Source organism: Eubalaena glacialis, chromosome 15 (genome assembly GCF_028564815.1).
Source record: "Eubalaena glacialis isolate mEubGla1 chromosome 15, mEubGla1.1.hap2.+ XY, whole genome shotgun sequence".
NCBI classification, from domain to species: domain Eukaryota; kingdom Metazoa; phylum Chordata; class Mammalia; order Artiodactyla; family Balaenidae; genus Eubalaena; species Eubalaena glacialis.
In genome coordinates this window covers 51,072,414-51,091,071 of record NC_083730.1, presented here as the reverse complement: position 1 = coordinate 51,091,071, position 18,658 = coordinate 51,072,414, and the positions used below count along the sequence as shown (strand labels likewise).

The window sequence follows — 18,658 nt, the reverse complement described above, 5'->3', positions numbered from 1 at the left end:
CTTGTAAAAATAAAATACAGTGTGTGTGAAAAAAAAGGTCAATCATAGAAATTTTGTAGGAAAATCATAATATCTTTTGCTTAAACAGAGAAACCTAGGAACAATGCCATAATAAATACAATAAAACAAGCAAAAAAAAAAAAATTAAACATGAAAACTCATTGATAACAGTATGACTTTTTTTCTGTATATGAATCATATGCAGAAAAAAATATTGTGCATATGATTCATATCGCTGGAAAAAAATATTAACATGCCCTTCTAAAAAAATGTAGTTTTCTTCTTAATCATCAGATGCCAAAAAATTTGTCTTTAAAATGTGTTAATACAATCTCCAATCTAACGATTTCACAACCTATCTTCTCGGATTCTTCAACCTAATAAACTTCACCATTAGAATATTTGTCTCATACCTAACATCAGTCCCTCACACTATAGAATGAGGCACTTAATTTGGAATTCTTTTTCTCTCCTCAGCTGAGGATGAAATCTTTAACTGATCAGCATCTCCTGAATTAATCACCCATGATAAATATCTTAAGATGTATGTAAGAAAAACTCTTTACAGAAAAAAAGAAAGAAAAACTCAACTTTTCTACAGCCCAAAAATAAAAAGCGAAGCCTTCCAGAAACACGTTTTGCCTATGTGTACTTGGAGCTGTTTGCCAGACCGCAGACTTAGCCCAGTACACTACACGAAAAGCACTGCATTTTCAGGCACTGCCAAGCCGGTTTGTTCATAAAAATAAAGCAACAGTTGGGCAAATGTCAAATGCCACACTACAAAGAACCTGAGAGTCAACAGAAGCCAATTAACATAATCTACCGGGCGTACAATGGTATCCTGAGTGGTACTAGAAGTTGACTTCTCTTCAATTTTCACCTTTGTTCCGGTGCATATAACAAAACCGAAATATTTAAGGTAAACTGCAAAAGTTTGCAAGTAACTTTTCAAAGTCTGGTTAACTAAAACTCAGAACGCTGCCTTGTTCATAGGCAACAAGGGGTACAGAATAAAGAACCTTTGTGTCCCCAACTGGCAAGTAACAGCAACGACAGCACAGCTCCCTGTGTATTTATCACTACTTCTGCAATTGGTCACGAGAATCAGACTGTCTCCACTACTCGACTGTAAGCTCCGTGAAGGCACAGACCATGCTCACCACTGCAGCCTCGGCGCCTGCAGTAGGCGCTCAATGAGTATTCGCTGCAGCTGTAAAGGGGTAAGGGGTGGATCCGGAAGGGAGGAGGGACTCCGAGAGAACCCCGAAATCCAGAGAGTTCTCCCTCGTCCGCCCCTGAGCCTCGACTAAGGTTCCCTGCCGCGTCCCCCAAGTTCTGGTGAGAGCTCCCCAACTCGGCCGGAGTTTGCAGCTCTGAGCGGGGAGAGAGTAACGCTCCGGCTTCCCCTCGGCCCGCCGGCGACCCTAGGTGGGGTCTGCACTGAGCCACCGCGGCGCGCGGGGCGGGGCGACGCCAAAGTAACTCCGGGGCAACGCGCGGGGCCGCGGGGGGCGCAAGCCGCGGAAAACAGCCCTTCCCCGCGCGGCCGCCACCACCGGGCGCACGCGCCCCGCCGCGCGAACGCCGCCCCATCCCTAGAGAAATCGGGCGCCAGTTGCTCGGGCTTTTGTGCCTGTAGGAAGGAGCCCAAACGCGCGCAGAACTCCGCGAGAGAACCGGTTCGCCCCCTTCCGCCACCCACTCGGGCGCAGCCCGCGGCTCGGGTTCCCACACCCACCCACCTCCCAGCAGGCCCGCCTCCGCCCCCAGCCCGGCCGACTCCCGGCCCGGCCCCCGGGTCCCTCCCAAACGCTGGCCGGGCCTGGCATCTCCGACCCCGCGCGGTTTCACCTTCTGAATCGCAGCGGGAGTGATCTCCCCCTTGCCGCGCTGCCTCGGGGCCGCGAACGCCACGGACATGTTGCCGCCGTCACCACTATCGGCAAGTCCCGAGCGCTCCGGGTGAACGGCAAACTGGGGGAAAGACGCCGGCCTCTCGGGCCGAACCACGTCGAGAACGCAGGGAGGGGGGATGCTCCAGCGCCCGACGGGCAGCCGGCCGGCCCAGCCTGGACGGGGAACTCTGGCCCGTATTAGTCCAGTTTCTGCGCGGTACTTTGGAACCACAGCCCCGGCAGAACTTCCCTGCTCTTGATCGCCCTCCCGTTCCTCCACCTTTCCTTCCCCGCCACCCCCCAGCCCTCTGCGCTTGTGGTAGGGCCGCGCCCCAGCCCTCCCTCCGTTTCAGCGATTCAGGAAATGGTCCCGCCGCCGCGGGAGAGGGAGCGGCTAGGGCAGCCCCTGTCACAGGAAATGCGAGCGCCCGAGCCGGCCCGCCCCTTTCGCGCGGGGCCGCTTTCCTCCCTCTCCGTGCACTGGAGCGTCCCTCCGGGTGCGTTTCGGCGCTCTGCTGTAGACCGCGTTCAGTTTTTCCAACTTCATCCTTACCCCCTCCGGGGAAGAAGTGGCCTCCCCGAGCTGTCCGGGTACCCCGGAGATGGGAGGAGGGAGGTCAGGACCCGGGAGTTCGTGCAAACCCGTGGGGCATCTGCCAAGATGAGACAGAGTTGGGAGGATGAGGGGAACGCGGATTCGCTGGTTTGAACGGCTCGGCTACGCCCCGAGTGCGCACCTCCGAGTCCACGGTCTCTCGCGCACACACAGTCGTTCTTTAACAATTGGAAAGTAAGCGCGACCCAAAATCGGGAAACGAAGGCTGTGTCCTGCACTTGGGGGCAGTCGGCCAAGTTGGCTGGAAAGGCCAGAGTTGAAGAGTTCACCTCTTAGGATAAACCCTTGGCAGAAATGTGGGTCGATTTCATTTGACTTGCATCTTCGGAATTAACTTTTGAAATAGGGCACCCTGGCTCTTTTCTTTTGCAATATTTAGTGGCTTGTAAGTTAGGCCCAAGCTACCAGGCTTCCAATCAGTGTGAGGCAAAAAGCCATAGCTTTCAAATTTTGTAAGGGACATGGGCAAATGTGTGTAATGTGTTGGTGTGGGGTTTACTATTATGGTGTAAATTTAGACTTCCATGTAACACAAAGGAAAAGTTTATATAAAGTGTCACCCAACATTAATGAGGCTCAAAAATCAATCCCTCAGTTTATGTATAAACTAAATCGGAAAAAGTAAACGAAAATTTAATATTTTAAAATTTATGTTTCAAATAAATGCTCTTCACAAAAAGGTTATGAGTTTCGTTCATTCAGCAAATTCGGGTGCATTTTATGTGCTAGGCTTTATGCTAGGCACCTAGGATACAGCTGTGATAGGGTTGAGAGACCAGAAACAAATAAATATGTACGTATGTAAAGTACTAAGAGGGACTTCCCTGGTGGTCCAGTAGTGAGGATTCTGCCCTTCCACTGCAAGGAGCACGGGTTCTATTCCTGGTTGGGGAAATAAGATCCCACATGCCACATGGCACAGCTAAAAAAAAAATTAAAGTACTAAGAAAGACTAGCAAACAGGGGACTGAGAGAGAGCGACAGAGGCACTCGTGTGGATTAGGGTGGGAAGTCCCCTCGGTTATATTTAAACTGAGGCCTAAAGGATGAAAAGGCTCAAGCCATCCTAAGAATAAAAGGAAGATGATTCATACTCCTACAAATAGTAGTTACTGTTAGGAATTTAATTGTCTTTCACTACCCTAAGCCTTGACAAAAATACTCTGGTATATTTGGACATAATGTAACATCAATTTAGAAAACCTATTGAATTCAGAACAGAAACAAAATCCATCACTAAGTCTTTCAAGATGAAAGCCTGGCTGCCATCATCTTGTCTTGATGTTTACACAAACGTGCCTTAGTAGTTAAGAACAATATTTCAGTAGGAGAAATAAATACTCTTACTGCTCCAGTTCTGTCTGTTAGGCAGATAGCACGGAAATTTTAGAAGAACAACATGAACCAGTAGGAACACTGTCTGAATTACTATATCCCAGAAAAAAAAAAAATGTGCCAAGGGGACTCCTATTCCAAGGAGGTACCCAGAGATGGGTACGTTTTTGGTCTAAATTACAGTTTCCCAACAGCAGGAAAGGAAATCAACTGCGAATAGGTAAGAGATCTGCTTAAGGTGTTTATTCCTTCCGAGTAGCACGGTAGAGCCTAGGGCACCCCGAGCCTCTAGGCATGGACCACAGTTTTCTCTGATACCATGTGTGCCATAAAAATACCAGTATTTTCTATGTGTCCATCACATGAAATCAGAGGGGTAGCACTGGTGTAAAGATCCATCCAAAAATACAAATGATCTCCCCAAGAGAAGACACTTTTTAAAAGGGACTTTATCTTACTCTTAAGCGTCCATTGTAAACCAATCAATCAGCTTGACCTGGAAAAGTGGAAAATTCAGAAAGTGACAAGGAACGTTGTAGCCTGGAGGAACTTTCTTAGAATTTTGGAGTCTTTGTACCTGTAAAAGCCCTGAGTTAGAAAAAAGATAGAAGCATCTAGTAAATCCTGTCTCACTTCGCCATTAAGAGAGAGGAATCCCAGGGTACAGATTGAGTGGTAGCAGAGCTGGAAAGAAAAGAATAGAGTCCCCAGCATTTAGTTAAGGAGAAAACAGAGAATGAATATGGGCAGTTGGCCCAAGTTTGAGAAATGACCCTGGGAACTTAAAAATGAGCTACCCAGGCAACCATCTCCCCAACCAGAAAAATCAGTCCCATTATTTAAATTGTTCTTGGATTGAGACATCTGAAAAAGGAATTGAGATCACATAATGAAGATATGAAAGGTTTTTTAGAATATACAATAGCTCAGAGTAAATAAAATAATCTGGATGAACAATTAAATGTTGATTATTCACACTAATGAATGTAGGTACACTTAAGCAAAAAAAGGTAATAAGGAAATTATCCATGCTTGATTTTCAAATATGCTTCAATTTTTTATTTGTTTTACATGAATCTGTATTCCTTAAATGTATTTCACTGAAGTGATAGCTTGAAGTGCTGTAGGAATACGCTCAATATTTAGTGAAACTATATAATCATGGCATTAAAATTACCTTAATCCACAAAAAAATCATGAATTTGCAGATAATTGAGATTACTTTCATACAAACATTTCTTTAATACTTACTGTTTTATAATTAGTAGAATCTCTGTACTATCAAATTAGCTGATATTTTAAGCCCCAGTGCTGCCATAAATTCTTATAATACATTGGGAAGGCACAGACCAAGCCTGTCTGCTTGTAATTGGGCTCAGAGCAAAACCCCTCAGGTAATATCTTTCAAAATATTTCTCTGCTCACTGTCACCATGGCATTTGATGAGTCATTTTGAGTTGTGGCTTCCACAGATTTCAAGACTATAAGGCGAAGAGCATACATCTATATATATAATCATTATTCCGGGCAAGAACAAATCATCTTTCCCAATTCTTCATAAAAGACTTTATTTTCAATACTCCAGAAGATTTCATTCAAAGTAGACTATAACTTAGCATCTCTGGCGCATTTCCATTTCTTCTTATAGTATCAAATATTTAATGAATTAAGAAGGAGCTGAATCAATTATATTTGGGGATTTAATGTTATAAGAAAGTATTGCTTCAAAAAAATTAGTTTCTATGGGAAGCTCTATGCAATCGTAACTCACTGTGATGGATGCCCAAGTTTGGAGTTCCCAGTTCGTCCACCTGTGGCATGATACTGGACAGGGCATTTCTGTATCTCATTCACCTTTCTGAAAAACAGCCGCCCTATTTAAAAGGCTATTAGAAATAATAAGTTGTTAATCATTTAGTTAGCATTTATTATGCACAGCCACTGTGCTAAGTGATAGTCTTACCTTAGATTCTTTAAGATTGTGTCAATTTTAACAGGTAAATTATGCAAAAACACGTGATATTGTAAATTACTAAACAAGGATAAAATTTGTACTTAATAACCTAATAAGAAGAAAAATACATACTTCAAGACTAGAAATGGTCCAAAATACTTGGTAGTGCAGTCTACCCTTGAGATAGTTTCTGGCAATAATTTAGAGATCATATGATTTTTTTTTCCTGTTTAACATGTTTCCTGACCTTGTGCATGATGTGCAGTTACTTTACCTTTAGTAAAAGAATATAATAACTGTTGAACTACTTCACAATTTATAGGATTTATAATTTCCCTATGAATTCATAGCTACTTTCCCTATGAATGGGTATGATAGGCACAATAATTTCATCCTCACAAAGATGACTACTTCCCAATCTTCAGAACCTGTGAATATGATAGGTTACATGGCAACATGGAATTAAGTTTCCAGATGGAATTAAAGTGGTTTACCAGCTGACCTTAAAATACAAAGATTAACCTGAATTATTTGAGTGAGCCCAGTGTAATCACAGATATCCCTAAAAGGAGAACAGTGAGGCTGAAGAGTCGTAATCAGACAGATGGCATCTTGAGAAAGAACTGACTGGACATTGCTGGCTTTGAAGATAGAAGGGGGTCATAAGCCAAGGAATGTGGGTGACCTCGAGATGTTGGAAAAGGCAAGGAAGCAGATTCTCCCCTAGAGGCTCCAGAAGTAACAAAACCCTGCTGACACCTTAATTATAGCCCAGTGAGACCCTTTTGGACATCTGACCTCTAAAACTGTAAAGTAATAAATTTGTGTTGTTTTAAGCTTTAAGTTTGTGATAATTTGTAGCAATAGGAAACTAATACAATGTTTATTCCCCATCTAACATTTATGGTTGAATTATGCAATGTGCACTAAAATATTGATGTTATTCAATATGTTACAAACTACTATCCTAATTATATACTAAGCTAACTTATCAATCACATTTATTGTATATTTTCTATAAAAGAAAAATAATAGCATAATATTATAGTGCAGTCCTATAGACACCATGATTTCAGCCTTCTGGCCTCCAGAATTGTGACAGAATAAATTTCTGTTTTAAGCCACCAGGTTTGTGGGAATTTATTATGGCAGCTATAGGAAACTAATACAGATGCCAAGGTAATTCAATAGAGAAAAGATTGTTTTGGAACAACAATCCATGTTTCATCCATGTTTTAAAAAATGAACTTTGACCTTTTCCTCACATAGACACAAAAGTTAACTTGAAAGAGATTGTGGACCTAAACGTAAAAAATAAAACTATAAAATTTCTGAAACAAAAAATTGGAGAAAATCTTCATGACCTTAGGTTAAATATTTCTTAGACATAACCAAAAGCAAGAAGCATAAAAGAAAGATTGATAAATTGGATTTCAATAAAATTAAAAAATCTGCTCTTCAAAGGATTATAAGAAAATGCAAAGGCAAGCTATACTCCATGAGAAAAATGTATGAAAACAAAGAACCTGTATCTAGAATATTTAAAGAACCCTTACAACTCAGTAAGAAGACAAACAACCCTATTAACAAAAATGGACAAAAGATTTAAAGACTTCACAGTAATGAAGTGGCCAATACATACATGCAGGTTTATTATGGGTTTTCTAAGCTGAATTTCTTTCATTTATCCTGCTTGTTGTTCATAGTTTTTCCTGAATCTGTTGCTTGATTCTTTTGTCAGTTTTGAAAATTTCTAAACAAACTATCTTTACATGTTTCTGCCCTATTTTTCTATCTGCTATTGTTCTGGTATTGAAACTATACAAACATTAGGTTTTTCAGCATATCCAAAATGTTTTAAATTCTTTTTCAGTGTTCTCTATCCTTTTACCTCTCTCTGCTTTGATATGGAGGGGTTTTTTTGTATTTTTTTTTTTTCGGTGCATCCATTAGTTTTTATTTTTAATCATTCTTACTAGTAATTCACAGAGAAAACTCTGAATTTCCAATATATGGAGATTTTATATACATATAAAACTATCTTCTAGTTCTCCACTTCTCTCTTCAACTATATCTACTCTGATTTTAAATCCATTTACTGAACTCTTAATCTCAATTAATGTAGTTAATTTAGTTTTCATTTCTACAATTTCCAATATGTGCTTTATTGATAGTTCTAGTCCCTGCTGAAAATCTTGATCCTGTCTTTAACCCCTTGAATATAATTATCTTATTTGTTTTAAAAATCTGCATCTGATAACTCCATTATCGAGATCCTATATTGTCTGCTGTTTCTCTTGTTCTTTGGTCACACCATTTTTTGTGTGTGCCCAGTTATTTTTGATTGAGTACATGATATTGCAAATGAGAAAGTGCAGTGATTATTTGAGCTTCTGCATGATCTTATCCTCCTCTACAAAGGATTTACTTTTGCTTCTGGCAGGTAGCTAATCATCTAGGGGCACTAGCAATGCTTTATCCCAGTGCTTCCCAACTTTTTGGCCTTGGGAACACTTTACCCTCTTAAAAATTATTGACGATCTCAAAGAGCTTTTGTTTATGTGGGTTATATCTACCAATATTGATCCTATAAGAAATTAAAACATTCTTATTAATTCATTTGAAATATTAAACTCATTACATATTGATATGTTTTATATACTTCTATTAAAAAAACTATATTTTCCCAAATTTGAAAAATTAGTGAGAAGAATGAGATTGTAAATCTCATTCATGTCTGCTTAATAAAATATAGTTGGATTCTTATATCTCTTTCTACATGCAAACTGTTGCAATATGTTATTTTGGTTGAAATATAGAGAAAAAACTCACAAAGATATGTATTAGAAAATAGAGGAGTATTTTTTATAGCCTTTTTAGATCACTGCACATCAATCATTCAGTGAATTTCAATCATTGGGTCTCCTTTGATACTAGACCAGTGCTCAAAAGGTGATAGTTTCTTAAAGTTGGTTGAAACACAATTTAGAATCCTATGAGTGAACTTTGATTATTACGTTAAAATCCATTGGTCTACAGCAATTTGAATGTCTTTTTTTTAAATAACTTTTATTTATTTATTTATTTATTTATGGCTGCATTGGGTCTTCGTTGCTGCGCGCAGGCTTTCTCTAGTTGTGGCAAGCGGGGACTACTCCTCATTGCGGTGCGTGGGCTTCTCCTTGCAGTGGTTTCTCTTGTTGTGGAGCGTGGGCTCTAGGCATGTGGGCTTCGGTAGTTGTGGTGCATGGGCTCAGTAGTTGTGGCTCGCAGGCTCTAGAGCACAGGCTCAGTAGCTGTGGTGCTGGGGCTTAGTTGCTCTGCGGCATGTGGGATCTTCCTGGACCAGGGTTCAAACCTGTATCCTCTGCATTGGCAGGCAGATTCTTAACCGCTGCGCCACCAGGGAAGTCCCGGTAACGTTTTTTTGTTTTTAATTTTTTAAAAATTTATTTTACTTACTTATTTTTGGCTCTGTTGGGTCTTCGCTGCTGCGCACGGGCTTTGTCTAGTTGTGGCGAGCAGGGGCTACTCTTTCATTGAGGTGCGCAGGCTTCTCATTGCGGTGGCTTCTCTTGTTGCAGAGCACGGGATCTAGGCACGCAGGCTTCAGTAGTTGTGGCACGCGGGCTCAGTAGTTGTGGCTCGTGGGCTCTAGAGCACAGGCTCAGTAGTTGTGGCGCACAGGCTTAGTTGCTCTGCGCCATGTGGGAATCCTCCCAGACCAGGGATCGAACCCGTGTCCCCTGAATTGGCAGGCGGATTCTTAACCACTGCGCCACCAGGGAAGTCCCGGTAAAGTTTTTAAGTATGGGAAAGTTGTCAAGTTCATGGTGATGTATACAAGTCTTCCAAAATTCTAATTTTTGCTTAAAAGCTGAATTTTATCTTTTGAAACACATACTGTTGTTTTTTTGAAATGACAGGCTAATTTTGTTCATTTTCAAGAAATGCCTGCCCAAATTATAACTCTGAATAACCACAGTGTGTCAGTCATTCTTTCAAGTATAAATGGTGTTCCACAAGAAAGGGGGCTGGTTCGGTTAGCAACTCAAATATTTTAAAAAGTGCTTTTTCTCAAGCTAACTATCTTACTTTGAAGGCAGCAGAGGTGCTTTATGAGTACTGCCCATTATGTCATTCTGAATATTAAAAAGACAGGTACTCAACAGACAAGATTTAATAAAATTAATAATTTACTGCTTATTCAATGATATTCTAAAATGAAATTGGCATTTTTTTCCATAGGTGCTTAGTGGTAAAATATACAATGTTTACTAGCACAGTTTGGTACTACTGCCTTGATTTATTCTAAGGCTCTAGCAGTTTTACCTATTTCTTTTGCACTGTGCATGTAAATATCCACACGGTGAAAGGGCAAATACTGTTTTAGTGTTATCACTATAGGCTTGACATTGTGAATCCCTCGAAAGGTTTCTGGGTACCTCCAAGATCTCTGAACCACAGTCTGAGAAACACTGCTTTATTCTAATCATGGATTGAGATGATTCAAAGCTCAGTGTTAGTCCCTGTGAGAACAGGTCTATTTTTGTTTCACTCTTACTCCGGGGCTGCGGCCCACTGAGTCCCAAACAAAAGCCTAGGTGTTTTTCATGACCTCTATACCCTGACAGACTTTGAACTCCAGTTTTTGTTTATCAAAGGTCTCCTTTACTTCTCATCTAGTGAGTGCTTTGGAAATAGGCAAATACCTCCAAGGGAAGATGCTAGGCTTACTCTCTACGAGTTTTCCTTCTCTGAATCTTGGCACCACAAACCCTAGTTGCAGTCAGCATACATATTTTTTAAAAAATATTTTGTTCAATATTTCTAATTGTTCTCAATAGGATATTTGGCTCAAACCATCAAGGCTGTCATTGCTGGAAGCCTCGAAGCATTAAACTTTCTCAATGTTGTTTTTATTGTTTAAGTATAAACTATACTTGCTGTAAAAATTTTTAAATAATACAGACATACATATAAAGTTTAGAACAGTAACTTCTCTTTCCTTACCATGTCTCCCCATTCTCTTTCCAATCCCTGGCCTCCTGCAAAGAAAACCACTTTTGTCAAATTGGTGTATGTTCTTTCACTCTTTTTTTTTTTTCTGTATATTTACAAATGTATATTTATACATATATACATGTTAAAAATATATAAATGGGTTCATGCTACATTTTTACTTTCCTAATTTCTCTCTTACAGAATAATCTTAACTTTTTAGTTAACTCAATGATTAATAACAATAGTTAACATTTGTCAAGTGCTTATCTGTGTCAGGCACTGCCCTATGTGCACTAACACATTATGTCATTTGCTCTTCACAACAAGCTTATGAAGTAAGTATTATTACCCTTGTTTTACAGATCAGGAAACTAGTTTTTTGTGAAGTGAAATATACCTGCCCAAAGACACACTGTTAAGCTGCAGTGTCAATGTGAATCCCAAATGTGTCAATTAATCCTTGTCAACATTTTAATGCTATCATATTTGTGAAATAAATGCTAAAATACATCATAACACTTTCAAAATGTCTTTCAATCAAAGCTATATACATATTTTCTACCAACGTCAATTTCCTGGTTCTGATATTGTACTATAGTCAATAAAATGTAACATATTGGGTAAACTAAGTGAAGGGTACAAGAGACCATTCTGTATTATCACTGTAACTTCCTGTGAATCTACAATTATCTTAAAACAAAAAGTCACAAAAAGTTACATACTGTATGATTTTATTTATAAAAATTTTTTGAAACGACAAAATTATAGAGATGAAGAACAGATTTGTGGTTTCCAGGGTTGGGGGAGGGGAGTAGGATGGGTATGACGGTAAGTGAACAGCACAAGGGACCTTTATGGTCACAGAACAGTTCTGTATTTGATTGTGGTAGTGCGTATACCCATCTACACATGATAAATTGCACAGAACTATGCACACATACACAAATGAGTACATGTAAAACTGGTAAAAGCTGAATAAGTTTGCATCAATGTCATTTTCCTGGTTTTGATATTGTACTATAGTTATGTTAAAATATTACCATTGGGGGAAGCTGGGTGAAAGGTACAGGGGACCTCTCTGCACTACTTTTGAAATTTCTTGTGATTTATAATCATGTAAAAAGAAAAAGAAAAAATCATATTATTCAACAAGGACACCAAGACACTTCTTAAATAACAGCTTCTTGCAAATGTTGGTTTACCATAACATTGTAAATTTCAGAAACTCTTGAAACCTTAGAGTGAATTGGTTTGGTTAGGAATTTTTTTCTTTTTTAGTAAAACCAGACTTTTCAAGAGTTTCTAATATTAAAGAAAAAGATGGGGGAGCATGAGGGGCTAAATACAAATTGCTTTTAGTAGTCAACTAAAACTCTGAATTAAGTATTTGGAATTGAGGGTATGGAGTTCTCCTCTTTTGTGGGTACCCTTTTTTCTTTTTTTAGTTAAGGTTGGTTTCACCAAGCTTAAGATCCTCCTCGATGGAAAACAACAAACATGGAAAGTAATAACAATACTTAAACTTACCTGGCTATTACTATCCACTAGACACCACTTTAAGTTATTTATACCTATAAATACATTAAACCTCAGACGAACACTTTTCTACCAATTTTTAAATATTCCCATTTTATTGATGAGGACAAAGAGACAAGAGTTGTTTCACAGGTAGTAATGTTGTACCAGATTATACAGACTTTCTAGAACAGTTAAATTTGCAGGTATCTTTCAAGTTAGCATAATTTGGGCTTTTAGAAAATTTCTTTGGTTAAAATAGTATTATCTTAATTCCTATCATTAGCATTAGTTTGATGGACTATTCGCTCATTTGCTGTATTTTGATCACAAGGCAGAAATGGACAAAAGAAATAAAAAGAGAGAAAGAGCGCGAGCAAGTGCAAGGACAAATGAAAATTCGAAAATTATAACTTATTTCTTTGGGTTAAAATAATGCAAGATAACGAAGTATGGAGGGGAAGAGTAAGAGAGAGAAGGACATTTTAGAATTTGAATCCAAAAATAAGAGGTTGAAAATTAACTTACCACTGGTTCTCTAATAGGTTTGCGAAAACAAAAATACCTGATCTTTGAAGTTCTCACTATTAAGCCCTAATCTTTGAGGGTCATTTTAATAGCCCCACTCCTGGAGCAACACCAAAGTAGGAAAATTGGGACACACGCGCCAGGCACTAAGGATAGCAGAGGAACACAGTCGACTCGCAGGCACAGCCTCGAACCAGCGGAAGGCCACGAGGACCCCTGAGCTGTCCCCGTGATCACTTCCGACGGCGTCTTGAGCATGCGCAAGCACTTCCGGGTAGCATGTGGCCACAGGTGTGACGCCTCTGCCCCCTCGACTGAGGCAGCGTGGAACTCACAGCGGATATTGCGGTAGCCCTGCGCCGATGGCGTCTCAGTATGACCGGGCAATCACTGTCTTCTCCCCGGACGGACACCTATTCCAAGTGGAATATGCCCAGGAAGCGGTAAAGAAAGGATCCACCGTGGTGAGCGAGCAACTCTTCTTGACCACCGGTCCCTGCCCTGTGTCAGGCCTTCCTTATCCCGCTGCCCCAGCGCATCACTCAGTGTAGGGGGACAAGAAAAGAGTCTCCCACGTGTGAAAATTGCCTCCTTCCTTTATTCAAGGAGATGCTGTTCTGACATGTGGGATGGAAGCGGTGGAGTTAAAAGTTGGTAGATTTCATAGGTTTCCGTTGTGCAACTGCCTTTAACAGTCGCTGTAAACGTTTAACTAGGGTGTGTGTACGTGTGTGTGTGTGTGTGTGTTGTAGCCTTGACTGTAGAAGAGATATTAATGCTGTGTCTGACAGTAAGGAAAGAAAAGACTTCTTTCAGCCTGTAACAGCCTGCCTGAATGCACACTGCCCACTTCCTCAGGATTTGGCAGACACATGGAAAAGTAATAATTACAGTAAAAATCAAAAATCAAACATGGCTGTCCCTGAAATGTGGCTTAAATCGATGTAAAATTAAATCTTTGTTGAGGGAACGGTTGAAAATGCTAATCTACTCCAACACTTTCACCTTTTAAAAATAATTGTCCAAAAATTTACTCCTGAATATTTAGCAGCCTTCTAGAGGCTTTAAGCCCAAGAATCTCTGCTCTTTTGCCATTTCCACTTCTTTTGGTTTGGTTTTTAAATAATACTGGAATTCCTTGAGAGATTATACCCTCCTTTAAATTGATATACCCACATTTCTGAAAAACTTTAAAATATTCAGGGCAGCAGTAATGCTCCTGCCAAGTTTTAATTATATTTAATAATCTTGGTGATTTATAAAAATTTTCTACCAAAGGACGAAAGTGCCCTGGTGACCAAAGATATATTACCCCAAATCGTTGAGATCCTAGCCTTTGAATTCAGGAGGATCCAATTTTTTAAAAATCTTTCAAATTTCATGAGCATGTTTGTTGTGTATCTTGGAAATTGAGACACTAGCTGTGACAATACGCAGTGCATTTCTAAGTCTAGTAGTATCTGTATTTTCTCTCACTTTCCATACCAACTTAGTTATGAAAGGAAGTAATTCACTTTTATCATAAATCTATCAAATGTAAAGTGGTAAAAAAAATAACACTAGAAAGAATCTAACCATTTTTAAAAGTATTTTTCTATTTGATTGGGCCCTCTAGTTTTACTTCTGTTTTGTAAGTAATTCTTTTGGAATTGTAAATTTAAGAAAAGCCTGATGTAGCTTAAACCAAAAGGGTACCATTTTGATAAAAACAAAAATTATATAATCCCCAGCATGCCATGAAGCATATGGTTAGAAAATAATGCCCGAGTTTTAGAACCTAAAATAAAGGGAGTAATGGGAGAAGACTGAGGCGTAATAAGAAACCGCATTGGCTATTTAAAATGTTTTAAGAATGCTATAGAACTGATTGATGGTTCCTTTGTAATGAACTGTAAAAGGGTAAGGATATAAAAATACCTATAGTGGGCATTTTTAAAGACACATTGGAAGGATGAGACAGTTTTGTCTCAGGATTCTGAAATTATAATTTGCATCTTTGTATGGAGTTATTCATTGTTTTTCTTTGAGGGCACTATGACCTTTTACGTGGGGTAAAGTTTATAATGGCATTGTTTATTAAAATATGTCACAAAATATTCCGTCTATAAATGACAGTTGATATGATGAGTTATAAATAAGCTGAGGTTGGCCAGTTGTGACCAGTATGTAGATACGATATTATTTGGTAGTACGAAAAGTTATATGGGCCACAATTAGAGTCCTTGGGTTCTGCTTCTTTCTTGATGATTATCTTACAGCATGAAGTGAGGCAAGAGGCCTGTTTTCTTTTTGCTTTAGTTCCCTATTATATAAATGAAAAATATGTTTGAATAACATTTCAAAGAGGTAATACTTTCTTTTTAGGGAAGAAAAAAATGAATCCTTCACAATATTCCCATGAAAAAGTTAAGATTTATTATCCTTCCTCATTCTGTCCTTTCCCTGACCCCGAACTGTTATTAGCTCCATATTTCCTACTTTATCAAATCTCACCTCCACAGTCTGGCCATGAAAGTCTTCCACGATCCACATCCACGCTCTTCAATTAAGGGAGCAGTTTCATGGTTTTACCAATATATGCTTCTGCCTTGTAGGTGGGGAGAGTGGAAAACACCTCTCTGTCACTCTCCATCTTACTTATCCTCTAAGAGTCTCTGCACATTTCTTTCCTTTGTGGCCCTGTCTCTGATCCAGTCCAGTCATCATGGATCTCTTTCTTCTTCTGAATTTATCCTCTGTACCACAGAGCAGTGTAGAGTATTTACTATTTAGCCTCATATTCTCTTTAACTTCAGGTATTCTTAATAGTCTTCTCATACCAACTGGTTAGTAAGATCTTTGAGAATCTAGATGGTGTAATTCCTTTTGTGCTTCTACTGCAAGATATATAGTGGATGAACTGGCAAGGAAGTAAACTACCATTTAAGTAATACCTATTTTATACCATGTATTTCATGTACATTGTCTAACGTCAGGAACAGTATTTAATCCCCTTTTTAATGTATGTGGAAATCATGATTAGGATGCTTTCATAGCTTGGTGAAGGTACCCAACTAGAAAGTGATAGAGCCCGTATTCTCACTTGTTTTTCTAGTTCCAAAGCCTCTGCTCTTTGCATTGCACCATACAATTTATTTCATAAATTTTGTATATTACTTATCTGTCAACATCATGAGTGTGGAAGCTAGATATGTATCATGTAAAGCAATTAACTTCTGTAAGCTTCAGGGTTTTTTTTAACAGTAAAATAGGCCTCGAAATAGTGCCTGCTTCATAGTGTTGATGTGATAAATGAATGAGGCAATAATACATGTTCAGCATCTTGCACAGTGTCTGGTTCACAGCAAGTACTTAATAAATGGTAGGTATTATTCTTTACTATCCCTTTGTTTTCTCCTTTTCCTTCAATTTGATCTGTAGTTCTTCTAGCACTTTCATTTATTATTTCAAGACATTTTTGTTGAACGCTTACATCTGCCAAATGTGGTGCTAGGTCCTAGGATTTCACAGTGGACAAAATAGACTCAGTCAATGGCCTCAGAGAGCTTACTCTCTAGCAGGAACGTTAGATGACTATGAGTAGATAGTCCTAACAAGGCCTATCTGAGTATTATAATGGGAGAATATGAGGCATTGTGGGAACTCTAAGTGTTAGGTCCCCATGAAGAAGTATGTAATATTTAAGTAGGCACCTGAAAGATGAAAGTTAGCCAGGTGAAAAAGTGGAAGGGGAAAGAGAAGAGTATTTTAGACAAAAGAAATAGCATATGGGAAGACCAAGCAGGAAAATATGACTATGGTTCACAAACTGGAAGGCATTCAGGATTGCTGAAGCAGTGGAAAAATGGGAAGAGATGAAGCTAGATACAGGAGCCAGATCACGGAATACTTTTAAAGGAATAAGAAGCCTTGAAGGGTTTTGATGTGGCTATTGCCGTTCTGTCTTTCTAATAACAGACTGCATTTGTCCCACCAAAGAGGTACTCACATGACCCGAGCAGAATCATTCATAGTTTCTGTCCCCCTGCGATGAGCAAGTGACAGAAATCTGGCCAATATAAGTCCATCCTCGGGACTTTTCTAGCTAGAGATAGTGGTAGCTTTTTTCCTCTGGGAAAACTGTTGGGATATGAGTCCAAGGTTGCTGGTGGCCATCTTTTTTTCTGTACAGATAAAGCCTCTCTGCATCAAGAGAGCAGGAAGGCTGATATGCAGAAGTAAATATTATAGTCCCTAGATCCTTTTGTCCCTAATCCATCTCTGTGTTGTCTTGGTTTGCCTAGTGAGAAATGTTCCCTACTAATACAGGTTTTAAGTAGAGGAATGCCACATTCAGATTTTCTTTTCTTTTTTCTTCATATTTTTATTTTTCAAAGACTTCTCAGACTGCATCGTGGTCAGTGGATTAGATGAAATTAAGACTGGAAGCAGGGAGACCACATAGGAGTCTATGGAAGTAGTCTAGATGAAAGATGATAATAGTTCTCACTAGGGTTGGGGCAAAAATGGAAATAAGGCAGATTCTGGAGAAACTTAAGCAGCATAGTTGATACATTTGATGATTATTTGGCTGGTACTGGGGGTGGGGGAAGGAGAAGAGGAGGTACTGAAGAGGGAGGAGTTAGAGAGGGTGCCTCCATTTCTGGATTTAGCCTCTTAGTATATGGCACTGCCATTTTTTTAGGGAATATGAAGCACTAAGTATGAGGAGAAGATAACTGAGGTTTGGACTTTTTGAGATTGAGATGCTTATAGAATCTGTAGTAGGCAGCCTCTAAAATGGCCTCTAATGATCCCCACCTTCTGGTGTTCATGCCCTTAAGTAACCCTCTCCCCTGGATGTAGGCTGAACCTAGTGACTTGCTTCTAAGGAATGGGATAGGCAAAAGTGATGGAACATCACTTCAGATATTAGGTTACAGATGGTGACTTGCGTCTTGTTCATCCTCACTCACTCTCTCATTTGTTTACTCTGGTGGAACACAGTTGGCATGTTGTGATTTGTCATTTGGAGGGTCCTATGCAGCAAGGAACTGAGGGAAGCTTCTGTTAAAAACCCAGTATGGAGCAAAGCCCAGTATGGAACTGAGGTCCTTAGTCCAACAATCCACAAGGAACTGAATCTTGTTAACAACCATGCGAGTGAACTTGTAAATGGATTCTCCCCCATGAACCTTGAGATGAGTGCAGTCCTGGGGGACAACTTGGTTGCAGCTTTGTGAGAGACCCTGAGCCAGAGAACTTTGCTAAACTGTGTCCAGATTCCTGATCCACAGAGACGGTGAGGCAGCTGAATATACACATTTGGAACTCAGGATATTGATCTGGGCTGGAGATAGTTATTGGTATGTTGAAGTGTATCCTTTCTCTCCCTTGCTTAAAACCTATGTTGAAGGTCAAGTAAATGAGTATTCTTGAGTACTCTTCTTCACTAGAGAAGACAAAATTTAGACTATAGACTATGTAGAATAGGGTAGACTGCAACCTTAAGGGACCTTAATGACCCTATGTGTAGTCTACCTTGGCTAAACACTGGGAGGAGTGGGGTAGAAAGCAGGTTACTATAAGCTAAGAGTTGATGACAGCATTTGGCCTTGAAGTTGACAGAGAGAGGCAGAATTGAAATGAAGTGGTCTTTAAGATTTTGTTTAAGATAAGAGAGACTTCAGCATACGTTTAAATGTTGGTGAGAAAAAGCCTGGAGAGAAAGTTGAGGTTGATTTGTTTTAACTTCAAAAGGTTATTTAAATGGCATCATACAATATGAAACCTTTTGGAATTTGGTTACTTCCCTTGAGATTCATCCAA

The 18,658-nt window shown here is 39.5% G+C and overlaps 2 protein-coding genes across 4 annotated transcripts in view; one reads left to right on the top strand and one right to left on the bottom strand.

The window, feature by feature from the left end:
• SS18 (SS18 subunit of BAF chromatin remodeling complex) overlaps positions 1-2,076 on the bottom strand; it is a 74,802-nt gene extending 72,726 nt beyond the window's left edge. Inside the window, exon 1 of one of the 3 annotated variants that reach the window (XM_061169352.1) lies at positions 1,855-2,076. In XM_061169352.1, coding sequence (XP_061025335.1) covers positions 1,855-1,923 — 69 coding nt within the window. In that variant the 5' untranslated portion in view covers positions 1,924-2,076. The remainder of the gene's footprint in view (positions 1-1,854) is intronic. The other 2 variants (XM_061169353.1, XM_061169351.1) reach the window with 2 other exon arrangements.
• Positions 2,077-13,212: 11,136 nt separating this feature from the next.
• Positions 13,213-18,658, top strand: part of PSMA8 (proteasome 20S subunit alpha 8) — a 30,503-nt gene continuing 25,057 nt past the window's right edge. Inside the window, exon 1 of the mRNA XM_061169354.1 lies at positions 13,213-13,314. Coding sequence (XP_061025337.1) covers positions 13,213-13,314 — 102 coding nt within the window. The remainder of the gene's footprint in view (positions 13,315-18,658) is intronic.